The 12,551-nt window shown below is 44.5% G+C and overlaps 1 protein-coding gene across 1 annotated transcript; it reads right to left on the reverse strand.

Moving 5' to 3' along the window:
• Positions 1-636: 636 nt before the first annotated feature.
• On the reverse strand, positions 637-6,711 carry MTFMT (mitochondrial methionyl-tRNA formyltransferase). Its single transcript, XM_086620413.1, has 9 exons — positions 6,584-6,711; positions 5,748-5,960; positions 5,194-5,316; positions 4,003-4,105; positions 3,345-3,420; positions 2,696-2,787; positions 2,052-2,133; positions 1,382-1,464; positions 637-1,059 (listed from the first exon to the last, which is right to left on the reverse strand). Exons 1-9 carry the CDS (start codon positions 6,709-6,711, stop codon positions 859-861), a joined length of 1,101 nt encoding a protein of 366 aa, XP_086476539.1. The 3' UTR covers positions 637-858.
• Positions 6,712-12,551: the final 5,840 nt, after the last annotated feature.

Consider the following 12,551-nt stretch of genomic DNA (forward strand, 5'->3'; position numbering starts at 1 on the left):
AGAGAACTGCATGAGGAGATCTCACATTAGAATAGATCAGGAATATTTCATTTATTCCCTTTCTAAATCAAAGATTTATTGAAACTGAATTCCAGCACACTGGAAATAGACACCTGTAGACTTAGACTACACAAAGAGAACATGCAGGAAGACCCAGGTAATTAAGCAGTTGGCAATGATTGCACAGGCTGACCACATCAGACTGCTCAGAAACCCCCTTCTAGCAGACAACCCCAACAAAGCCATATGACCAACTGCCCACAGCTCCAGGTACGGCATTATATCAAGCCGTGGCATCAAATTCCAGTCAGAAATAAGGGATGTTCTGTGTAGTTGACTGAGAAAATTATCACAGATAGGGAAAAGATTCTGCAGAGGCTCCCAGCTAAGGCTTAAGTTATTCATCTCAATGTGGGAATAGAAAGGTAGTTTAAGGGTCTGCAAGAAAAAAAAATCAAATTAGACAATCCAAGAATCTCAGTGAGCACTAAAATCTGAATTAGAGAAGTAGGAGACTTTAACACTCCCAGATTAAAGTAAATATGCACAACTTATGCTTGCAGAAAATTATACTGAAAGTCCTCAAAAATAAACTGAAAACATTGTATAAAAATAAATTTATTACGCAACAGGGGAAACAGGGATTTATTCACTATCTTCAGCATTCACAGAGATCTCTTCCTTGATGAAGGAAAGAGAAATGAGTATCATCAGGAACGATGAAAAAATGCAGACGACAGTAAGATCAAACACTTTGGGAAGAAACTCCTTCTGTAAGTTGAACATCGTAAGTGGGCACTGAAATATTTTACATTACTATTAACTTACATACATCATCTCCCACATTTTATAATAAAACTATTGTTTCACATCCCGTGCCAATATTTCCCTCTCTTTCAGAGTCTTTTTTGCTGTGCTAAGCTTGAGTGTTTGAAATCTGCATTCCTGATGAACTGTTCTTGAGTTCTGCTGGAACCAAGAGTGCATATATCCGTTGTAGAAGTCAACTGCTGTAAGTTTCTTCCTTAACACGACTGTTTTGATTCCAACCCAGCCTTCCTAAAAATAAAACCCAAAAAAAACCAGCAGTAAGCTTCTTCCACGTTTTAAAACCATGATCTTTAGCTCTCACTAGGATGGCTTACAGAACACATTTTACTTAATGTCATCATGTTTACACTACAAGTCAAATTCTCACTTGCAAGTGAAAAGCCTGTTAGTGGAAATTAAGTTCTTCAAGGTATCAAATAAAAAGATTGATGTTAATCTAAACTAGTTCAGTGAATAACAAAGGACAATTAAGATAAAAGTCATGTAACACACAAATACTAAAAACTTCATCTTTAGGAAAATTAATATAAAACAAATGGGGAAAACCTACCTTGCAACGTGCTATCAGTGTCTGAGACACTTTATGGTATAGTAGTGAACCAGGAACAGCTCCACGGTCATTTAATATTTGATCTAAAAGCAAAGCAAGATTCTCCTGCATTTTTATGCCAACAAGTACAAAAAAAATGGAAACACGTCTCTGAAGCATGCTAATTATTTTGAGTCACCACTTTGCTCAAAAATATTTTATTGTGTTCTGTGTTTTATTATACCCAAACGAGTAGGGGAGAATGAGAACCATCTCTGGCACTGCTCCCTATCTGATCCATAAACAGCCATCGAGCCCTGGGTGCTTTGGCACAGACTACTATAGAAATGGTTTAAGAAACAGCACACAGGGACAGCTTTCCTCTTGAGAGATCCCCAGACAACAGCATTAGAAGATCTCTTAACTAATTAGAGGATTAAAATCCTCCAGTCTCAGGATTCACAGGACTATACCTGCCGCTTGCTCAACATCATCACAAAGCAGGAATGTCCTTAAAACCCATTTTATGCTGGTCTTTGGGCACAGAAACTTACTGCACTCTAAGCATATATGAGACTTGGTTCTATGGAGCCTCAGAAAGCAGTACTTAAAGCTATTGTTTAGTACAATGGTGTATGATCTTCATTTGAAAAGACAGGAGAACTTAACAGATTAATTTAAAAGTAAATACCAGCGAAACCAGGGATATTATCCACTTCCACGAAATCCAGAAGTTTAACAGTAGTACCCCTCCAGAGCGTCTGCAAAGGAAACTGGAAGCAGAAGCAGACGACACATTGAGAATGTTTTCATGATTTCCAGGCAACCGTCTAGTTTTTTTTTCTTATGCAAGACACCTGGGGCAATAACATTAGGGGGAAAATATAAGTGCACATCTAGAGAAGAGACATCCCTAATTGTATCTAGTTTTCCTGTTCTTCCTCATCTCATCGACAAGCAACCATTAGCATATGCAGTGACGAGCTCAGCAACCAGCTACAACAGCTGTTTGCTGTGGCTGTCTGCACTGTTCACTGCCACGAAAAGATGTCACCACAGTGTTCCGAAACCCTCTCAAATGCGTCAGTGGAAATCTCAGAGCTGAGGAAACAATACAAAACCACTGAGTTGATTTCAACTTCAAATCAAGTTTAGGATCTCCTCCACGCTAATTCCACCTCTAATGCTAAACTATGCTGGGATTTTGAAACACCTGCTAAGTTTTAGAAGCTAAAAGAACTAAACTTGAGTTTTAGTCATTACTTAAAATATTGATGCCAAATTCAGACATGCTAGAGGATAGGAAAGGGTTAAAAAAAAAATCTACTGTCTTACCATACTTCCTATTGCACGATGCAGTTGAATTATTTGTGCAGCTGTTTGCTCTTCCCATTTTATACAACTCCTAGCTACAGATATTTTAGGAGCTAGAAGGAAAAAACGAAATTAGAAGACTTCATATTTTGTTTTGCAAACAAATAGCTGTATTATTTTATCCTATTTTAAACCCAATTTCATCCTGACCAATGGCAGGTTTACCGTCTAGCCATCGGAACCTCAGACAACAACTGGAGAAAGATTTTGTAAAAATTTCAATTTACACTTTATTCTCAGTTGTTCTCTTATTTACCCATTGCACTGCAAACCAAAATCATGTGTTTGCAAGCACAGCTGTAACACTTTTGTCTGCGTTACAACCACAAAGAGTAACCAACTCTCTCAGATTTTGTGACATCACTAGTGATTTTGATATTGTATGGGCAACTGGAAAAAAAAAACCAAAACATTCATGTCCTAAGTCTGAAGAAGAATTCTGAAGCATTTTTCCCTCTGTATGACTTTTTAAAGCCAGAGAAGGCAGAGACCATTTTGAGAAAGTTATCTAAAAAAAAAAAATAAACCAGCACAATAGGAAGAAACTTAAGTTTTCCAGCTGATAAAAGAAAAAAACGAACAACTTGCATTAAATATAAGGTGCACCTACCAAATGTTACTCCTTCTTTAGGCTGCTCTTTTTTGTTTTTTAAACTTTCAGGCAAGGTTTTCAAAACTGCTATCAGCTGCAAAATTAAATTTTGCACAAAGTATTAGCAAAGCTAAGTAGAGTGTATTTATTAACAGTAAATCTAAGACCTATAAATACAGTACTTAATTTTTTTTAACAGTGAAACTTTGTGAGCTTTTAGAAAATTGTGTCAGTATATTCATAAGACTTGTATCATACACACAAACACACTAAACGCATCCCTGCCACTGAATGACAATTAAAAAAACTCAAGTATTCTTTTATCAATGATCTCCTCTCTGATATTCATCCTAGAACAGGATGAGAGCTGATTATTACGATGAAAAAGCAGATACTCATTTCAATGGAAGAAGTAACTGCAGTGTTTCCAAAGTTGAGTTCTTGAGTTCTTCACTGAACAGAAACCGAACAGCAACGCATAGGACCAACACTGACAGCTTATCACATATCACTCAACTTTCCTCTCAGCAAGGCAAAGTGCTCACAAACACTAAGCTTCAGATCACTCTCCTCTTAACAGCTGCAGTCAACTCAGAACAAGACGAAAAAGAATTCAGTTTACACATGTTAAAAGCAAGGTGTTAATCAGAAGTGACACTAGCTTGCGTGACTTTACCATGTTTGCACCCATCTTTGATAACATCACTTCCAGCTCCTTTGCAGTACAGTGGGGAGGAACAGCAATCTCTTCTTGCTTAATGATTGGACCTACATCAAACCTGGAAGCCAGAAAACATACAAGCTTACTGGAGGAGAAGCTGTAACTCAATCGGCAGTTCAAAAGTCTACATTCAGCACATTAAATCAGTTACTAATTACCCTTTCTTTCCCTCAAACTTTATTTTTCACACATTATTAAATAATGTTTGGTTCACAGACAACACAGGGAAAAGAGTACCAGATATATCTTGGCAAGCAAGAATTCATCTCAGCAAGCTGAGATTGATATGAATGCACAATTTACAGTTCAGAAGCACAAGATCTCAGAAGAAACAACATGAAGCAAAAGGGCTTTAAAGTGAAAGAGGGCAGATTTAGATTGGATCTAAGGAAGAAATTTTTCGCTCTGAGGGTGGTGAGGCACTGGAACAGGTTGCCCAGAGAAGTTGTAGACGCCCCGTCCCTGGAAGTGTTCAAGGCCAAGTTGGATGAGGCTTTGAGCAACCTGGTGTAGTGGAGGGTGTCCCTGCCCATGGCAGGGGAATTGGAACTAGGTGATCTTTGAGGTCCCTTCCAACCCAAACCATTCTATGATTCTATGAAGCATTCAGAAGACATTTGTTTCATGCTTTCCTGAGATCTGTTATCAGAGAAGCATCTAAGAAAGAAAAGATAATTATGATATGTTTTCACAAGCGTTTTAAGCCAGAGTTTGTGCTGAAACTAAAATATGTAATCTCTCTCTCATCTCATCACATTTCACTGACCGGAGGTTACAGGCAACTCTGAAGTCTGAAAAGCAGATCTTTTCTGTCACGACATACCAAGTCTACCCATCTAGCTGAGTGGCTTGACTGTTCTCTGCCTGCTCCCTGTAATAATCTTAAGAATTAGAGAACAGGACTAGAGTCTAGAGTGGAAATTACACGCTCACTAAAATACTGTATTTGTGGCAAGTCTCACATGGTCAGATGAACGTTTCTAAGTGTTTCAAATTTTAACATTAAACACACACACCACCCAACCTCCCCCCCAAAAAAAGAACTATTACACAGAATGATTTAAACAATGACTTAAGTGGTGATGATTTAAAGTCTGGAGAGGCAACAGAAGCAGCGTGTTGTTTTGGGAAGCACGTCTAACCTACCTTTTTGGTCTTATTTCCATAATGGTTACCCCAGTCACTTTATCACCATGAAGCACTGTGTGGACTATCGGTGCAGGACCACGCCAGCGTGGGAGACAGCTGGGATGGACATTCAGCACGCCACTGAATTGAAATATTTTAAAGTTAGAATAGGAACAGGACCTGAAGCTGAACCCATATGTAAATGGGTGTGCAACATTTATTACACTGAAACTACTTTAAGAATTAACTCCTCAGACCTTCTGAAGCGTTACTGGTTTAAATACACATTTAAAGGAAAATTCACACTATATAACCTTCAGTTCCTCAGTGAATACAGAAAGGGAAATATGAGGAATAAAAGTAAACATATTATGCTGAATGTTTGTGTAGATCTACATCAACGCATTAAAGAACAACAGTGAACCTCACAAGGACAGAAGCAGGGCTCAGGCTAAGCAGATGAACCGGGGAAAGAAGCTGACCTCACCTGCTACAAGTCACAGGTGCTGACTCAAAAACAGAGTTCAGCTTTGCTAACGAAGCAGCCAGAGATATCCCGTCAACTCACTTACTATGGGAACTGCAAAATAAGGTCCTCACTTAGGAGACGTCCAAACGATGCCACCACACCCACATCAAACTGCCCCACAGGTCCTGTGTGAGGCCACTCGTAAACAGGTAGCTGGAGCTCCCGGGCACAGCTCCTCACGGGCAGGTCCCCGGGCAGGTGGGAGGGCAGGGTCACCACCTCCAGCCGGGACACCAGCGAGGCCTCGCAGGGCTGCCTGGGGCAGACAGGGCAGAGGGGCTCGTTCAGGCAGAGCACAAGAGAGGCAAAGGCTGGTTCACTTCCACCCTTCGCTGTGTCCTTCCACATCACCTGCCTCTCCAATTCCTACCCCCTGCCACTCCCCAGCCCCCCTCACTGACCCCAGACCCCAACTCTGCCAACCCCCAGCCCCCTCACTGACCCCAGTCCCCCCCTCACCGACCCCAGTCTCCAGCCCTGCCACCCCCCAGCGCCCTCACCATCCCCACTTCCCTCTTCAACACCAGACCGCCCTGCCACCCCCCGGTCCCCGCTCCCCCTCCAAACCCCGACCCCTCGGTGCTCTCTCCCCACCGGCTCGCTCCCGACGCCACAGTCCCTGACCCACCCTCAGGCCCCTTCCCCCTCGCTCCTCTACCAGCCCCTGCCCAACTCACGGCCCCTGCCCCTCCGACCCCAGCGTATCCCCCGATGACCCCCGAACCCACCCCCGGCCGCCATCTCACCCCCACAGTGCCCGGCCCTCCCTCACCGCCCCCAGCCCGCGCACCGCCCCTCCGTCTCCATCCCCCGACCCCCTCTCCCGGCCCCCGCAGCGCCCGCTCCCCTCGGCCCGCCTCCCCCGCCAGCGGGCGGTACCTGGCCGCCTCCAGGGCTCGCAAGGCGGCGACGGCGAAGCGGTCGGTGCCGAAGAAGAGCACCCGCCACGGCGGCAGCCCCGCCGCCTTCAGCCCCTCGCGCCAGGCGCGCAGCCACCGGCCCCGCATGGCGCCGCTGCCGGCGCCGCGCGGTGACGCACGCGGGGCCCGCCTCGGGGCGGGGCGAGGGACGGCGAGCGGCCGCCGCTCGGGCTGAGGCGCGGGCGCCATCTTGGGGCGGGAGGGGGGCAGGCAGCGGCCGGGCGCGGCTTCATGGCGGCGCGTTGCCCGGCGGGGGTCGCTCGCCGGGTCCGAGGCGGCAGCACCGCGCCGAGGGAAGGGCGAGCGGTTCTTCCGTCTGCCTCACGGCCGCGGATTGACCGCGCCGCCTCCGCGGGAGGGTAACACGGGGAAACGACGGGGACGCCAAGGGGTGTTGACACCGCGGCCGCTGGTACCGCACGAAAATCTGATTTCTGTGTCTGCCTCTGCGGACGGCTTTGTTTTAACAGTGATTATAATTTAAAGAATGTTGTCATGTAAACCACGGGGTCAGAATAACCACTTCAGGAACTGTCTTCTCCCATAACATACGAATGAAAGTACTTTATCGTTCTACTAAGAACGGGGTTTTTTCCCTCCATGGGAAGAAGGTTTATTTGTGTAGCTTTTCATTTAATGTAAATTACATACAGAAATTCCCCACATATCTAAATCACAGTATATCTGACACACAGAAATTCCCCACGTCTCTAAGTCACAGTACATCCTACAGTCTTTGACGTTAGGAATTTCTAAAACATGGAATGTGAGAATCTGGAAACATTTCCTATATGCCAATTAGGAAATTGGCACGTAAATTACTTGGAAATTGGATGGCAGAAATCATGTCAGATGGATACACGAGGGAAGGATCACTAGGGAAAGTGGAATTTAGTGCTGTGCTGAGCAGCGCTGTGCGTATTCATTCCCTTTTTCATGTCTCTTTCTTATCATTGGGGCTTTTTTCTTTCATACATGGAAGATTCCTCCATCTCCAGTGGTAGAAACAAAGGAAAACTAAGGAGAAAGTGCTGTTATAGGTAAAAAAAATGAAATTAATCAGGCCACCCTAACCGAGTTGCCTGTATTCCTGCATCCTGAGAAAAAAGAGAATATGCTACCAAATACCGAGGTAATTTCCTAGCGGAGAATCAGTACAAAAAAATCAATTGCTCCAGAAAACTTAATTCTTTTTTACTTGGCAAGCTCCATTAAAATCTGCTGTTTAGTCATATGCTGAACACTCTCCCATTCCAGCTGCCTCATCTCAGGGTGCATAGATGAAAGGATACAGTAGAAAAATAGAGATGTAAATGAGAGGGTAGCAAGGATGAAGGGATGGCTTCTGCTTGAGAAGAGATTAACGCAACCAGTTCATCTTGGAAAGCAGGTAGGGGAAGAAGGGCAGGCGAGCAGTCTTAGCACAAATAGTATGGGGCGGGTAATCAGGGAACAATTAGTCGTTGCACAGTAACTAAGTGATTACAGGCACTCCGGGGTCTCTGGCCTCAAAAGAGGAAGCAATGTTCCGCACAGCGTGTAATTTGAGTGCTTATCTCAGATGCTGAAAAATACTCATGGTTTCCAGAAGCAGACAGCACAATTGCTGGAAGGCAGGCTGGAAGGAGACATCCAGGAGACATCGTGTGGGACAATACCAGCTCTCTGAGGTCTTGAGTGAAACCCTGGATTTGTCACCAGCACTTAGAAAGGCCAGGGACGTACCATGTATGTTTGGATGGCCCAAACGCCACCAGAAAGCTAGGAATTTGAACCTGGTGTTTATTTGCAGGTATCGGATCCCGGCACGGGAAGCATTAAAGGTGTAAGTGGCACATCTGCACTGTGTGTGGAGCTTCATCTGCTGCTCGTCGGGGGACTTAAACCCTGGAGACAGATTCTCAGTTCTGTCAGTAGTTAAGGCTCCTGGAAATACTGAAACTCCGTGCTGAGTTTTTGCCAGGCTTACGCATGAAGTAATTAATGTTTCATTTGCAATGAGTTTACGAAGTGGACTTAAATTCACTCCAGTATACTTGCTCCCAAGTAATTCATCCTCGGCTGTGATAATACTGTGCACTTCAAACAGATTACGGCTATTATTTAGTATTATGCCTTGGACACAGTGTACATGAATTTTAGCTGAAGATTTATTTCCATGTAGACTTTTCCAGCAGAATGAAAGCAACGATCTGATTGTGTCACAATAAAAAAAAAAAAGCTCACAAAACTTGCTTTCTTGAACTCTGCTTTTGTATGTGGGAAAAAAAAAAAAAAATGCTAACCCTGAATGTTTGGTTATTCTGTAACCAGGCATTTCAGGTCAAAGACACAGAAGGGATTAAAAAAGATAAGCAAAATTAAAACACCAAGGTCAGACGAGCTTTTCCTAGGACTGGTGAAGACAAATCTGAGAAGGAAGCAGAACACAAATCGGCGTCCTATCTCCACTTTGCTTCCTAGCCAAAGACACTGAAAGTGTCTCCAAGAAGTAAAAAGATACCTCCTGTTAAAGAGTGCCAGTGTTGCCAAGGGAATATGAAATAAAGCACTCGGCCATTGCTAAAGAGATTGCTCCTGAGCACGTTTGCGGTCCTATGGAGAAGTAGAGGATTACTGGGCACAAGGGCAGCTCTAACCAGTGGGAAACTGGTTTTATTTCTGTGTATATCACACTGAGTCCTAAAGGCATCTCGGCCACCTACCTGCATCCTGACACTGTTTTTTGGGGGATATTGGGGGTGAAATGGGAACTGCTGTGCTGGTGCACTAAGGCTTGTCCCTGACCCAAACCACTCCACCCTAGAGAGGTGAGCAGAGGTAGCCCATCCCTTCACCACTGACTGTGGGACATTGGACTTGCAAGGGCTGCGGTCGGGTTTTGGGGGTCTCCCGTGTGAGAGAAGCTGTTGGAGACCTTCCCTGGCAACAGAAAGGTCACAAGGACACTGTAGAACAGTGTTCTCTAATGTGATGGCACTTTTTAAATGATCTGGCTTGAAATGAGAAGGAAAGACAGCATGATTTACAGCGTGGCATGATGTCCCGGCTTGACCTGCCTCTTCCAGCAGAGAGGAGCTCTTGTTTCCCAGAGGATGCGTTTCTGAGTGAGAGCTCCCATCCGATGCCTGCCAGGCTGGCGCTGAGCAGTAAAACATCTCTGTTTGGAGAATATGTGTGTTTGCTGGGTGAAATTTCACAGGGGCAGCCAGAGGAAGCTCTGAATCAGATGTGAGGTGGGATTCAAAAGATTGATTGCACTGGAACAGGGCTTCAATGCCAAAGATACTTTATTTCAAGCTGGAAAACACTGAGAACAGGGTGCACATAAGGAGAATGTGCCCATCTCCAATTAAGCTTAAAGCTAATCGGTGCTAGCTGTGTGCTCCAAGCCCGTCGCTGAGAGGTATCCAGCTTGCTTTGAGGTATGCAGCTCCATCCATGGATCAGGTAGTTCAGGGATGAGGAATCCTCCTTTCCAAACGTAGCTGGCACAGAAAGACAGCACATCAGCCTTGTGACCTGCAAAGCCTCTAACAGTCTGTTGCCTTAGCCAGCTGTTGCCAGTACCTGTGAAACAGGCAGTGTTTCTGGCGGGTGCTTTGTGCTTTGCCTGCAAAGTCAGTCGCTCTCGTAAGATGCTCTGAGAGCGTTGGAATGACCATTCACTAAAAAAAAAAAAAAAAGTAAAGAAAATATCTGCTTTATCAGGACATACTTCCTTTATGCAATGAGCACTGAGCCAGGCAGGCTGAACATTCTCTTACGGAGTGTCATTCTACTCGGCGTGCTCTTTTAATACTGATTATGCCAATAGCTTGAGCAAATAAGCTGGAAGTTCCTACGGTTCATTCTTTGGGAAAAGGTCATTCACCTCATGCTCTAAATGGGCCCACTAAAGAGGTGTGTTTTTTTTCAGGGGCTGAAGTGAACCTCACCTGTTGGACTGGCCTTCACGCATGACTCAGGAGCAGAATGAATCATAGCTCGTAGCATTCCGAGAGTAGGAGGAAAAGCAGCCTTGTCTCCGTAGCAAGGCACTAACGGGTGCTTGGAGGAGACGTCTTCAGACAGCAGGGCTTAAAGAAGAAATGTAGCTTCCTCTCTGCTGGGAACTGCGTGTTTCTGGTGAGTTAGCGGAGATTAACGGACATTCCTGGTGCACTAGCTGGTGAGTTAATTCCTAGCTCTCTGGGAAGAAAGGCTTATTTATTTATTTCAGTTAGAAAGCTCAGATCCTTTGAGGTCCCTTCCAATCCCTAACATTCTGTGATCCTTGGAAATTTTAAGCAAAGGCTGTATGACTTGTTTAAGGAGAGCGAATGGCAAGTGAGAAGCAGGCTGGGATAACTCCTGCAGATAAACAGCCTGGAAAGCAGTCAAAGGAAAATATTTAATATAACTCAGATTTGCTCTTAAACTTGTGACTTTACAAAGGTTAAGAAATAGTACAGATTGTCTTCTTGCATTGGTATTTTAAATATTGAGCATTTTTCTTGTATTCTTTAATTGAATTTTGTCCTTAGTGTACTTTGATAAACCAACACATCCATTTGTGTTTCCATGGTGTGTCACTGTGTATCCTGTATGAATCCCAAAGCCAAGGCATCCCACTTTTATAACATATTTGAAATAACTGATGCATTTTAACACAATCGTTTAAGAGAAGATTACCATCAGACAGAGAGTCTGAATGACAAGAGGAGACTAATTTACAAGGACTGGGACATTGTAAGTGCATTGCCCCATATTGTGCAGTGAATAGAGTGTCCAGAGGGACATTATCATCTTAATAAAAGCTGTGCTTGATGGTTTTTCCAGGAGACTTTTTTCCCCATCTTTACTTATATTGATACGGTAAGTATCTCAAGACTTCTTATTTGCAGAGTGAGGGCAACATCTGGCTTGGTAAGCAACCTTGAGTATTAGAGCTGATAAAAACCAACATACAAAGCACATGGTGGTTTCTCAGCACCGCGTGGTGTTCCCCGGCTAGAAAGAGTCCGCACGCAGCTGGAAACATGGGTGTTCCTGCATGGGGCAGGCGCCTCGCTGGATTATGCCAACCTTTAGAGCACCGATCCCTCAGCTCTGCCTTGTGTGTGTGGTGGGTCTCATATCTCCAAGGGCTTCCATCAGGAGGAATGATTTTACCATTCAAGTGCTGGGATCGATATGCAGAGCAAAAAGCAGTCGCTTGCCATTTTTTTTCATTTTTCTGAGATTTGCTAGGATGCCACCAAGGTCCACAGAGCCTGTTTTTGAACAAGAGGATTTGAGACAGCATCAGTGAGTGACTCTTTGTTCTTGAAGTAAGCACGGCATACAAGTTTTGCAGCTTTTGATGTGAAAATACCATTTGCAAAAAGAAAAAAAAATACAAAATTGGTCAGATGTAAATATAAACTCAAAATAACACAGGTAAAATATTTCCTTGAGCGGTGCTGGCCTCTTGGTTCTTTCCACCTCCTTCCATACAAGCTTAAAACGCACAAGCTTTCTCTTAAAGGGTTCCTCCTTTCGTTTCCAAGCTGGGAAGCAACCTCAGAAGGGTCTAAAGTGTCTTCAGAGGGCTGGGAGATCAAAGTCCACAGCTTAGAGTTATCTAAGGCCTGGATCTAAGGGCTTATCTCCATCCAACCGCAGCCAGAGTGACTGCTGAGACTTGCGGATGGAGGAGCAACAGAGAAGACATCACCCACGTTCTCTCAGCTTGTTTGGTGGAGCAGTGCTCACCCACGCTGGGCTGCGGGCAGTGGGGTAGAGCAGCTGTTCGGGGGAAACTGGAGGAGGTAACTTTAAAAAACTCTCTTTCAGGCTGGCAGATCCAAACTCTTCAGAGCGTTTCCAGCCCAGTTGACTCTTTCCTTATGGGGGAAACTGGTGGTGCAGACAGCGTTCTGGATCCTGCTCAGGCTCTCTGCTGG

The sequence above is a fragment of the Tauraco erythrolophus genome, chromosome 14 (assembly GCF_009769465.1).
Source record: "Tauraco erythrolophus isolate bTauEry1 chromosome 14, bTauEry1.pri, whole genome shotgun sequence".
NCBI lineage: Eukaryota > Metazoa > Chordata > Aves > Musophagiformes > Musophagidae > Tauraco > Tauraco erythrolophus.

Excerpts from the sequence above, each read along its gene's own strand:
- MTFMT (XM_086620413.1), bottom strand. The coding sequence starts at position 6,711 with ATGCGGGGCCGGTGGCTGCGCGCCTGGCGCGAGGGGCTGAAGGCGGCG. Across the intron at positions 2,134-2,695 it reads ATCGTGCAATAGGAAGTATG|TTTCCTTTGCAGACGCTCTG; the intron begins GTAAGACAGTAG and ends TTCTGCTTCCAG. Across the intron at positions 1,060-1,381 it reads CACTGATAGCACGTTGCAAG|GAAGGCTGGGTTGGAATCAA; the intron begins GTAGGTTTTCCC and ends TTTTATTTTTAG.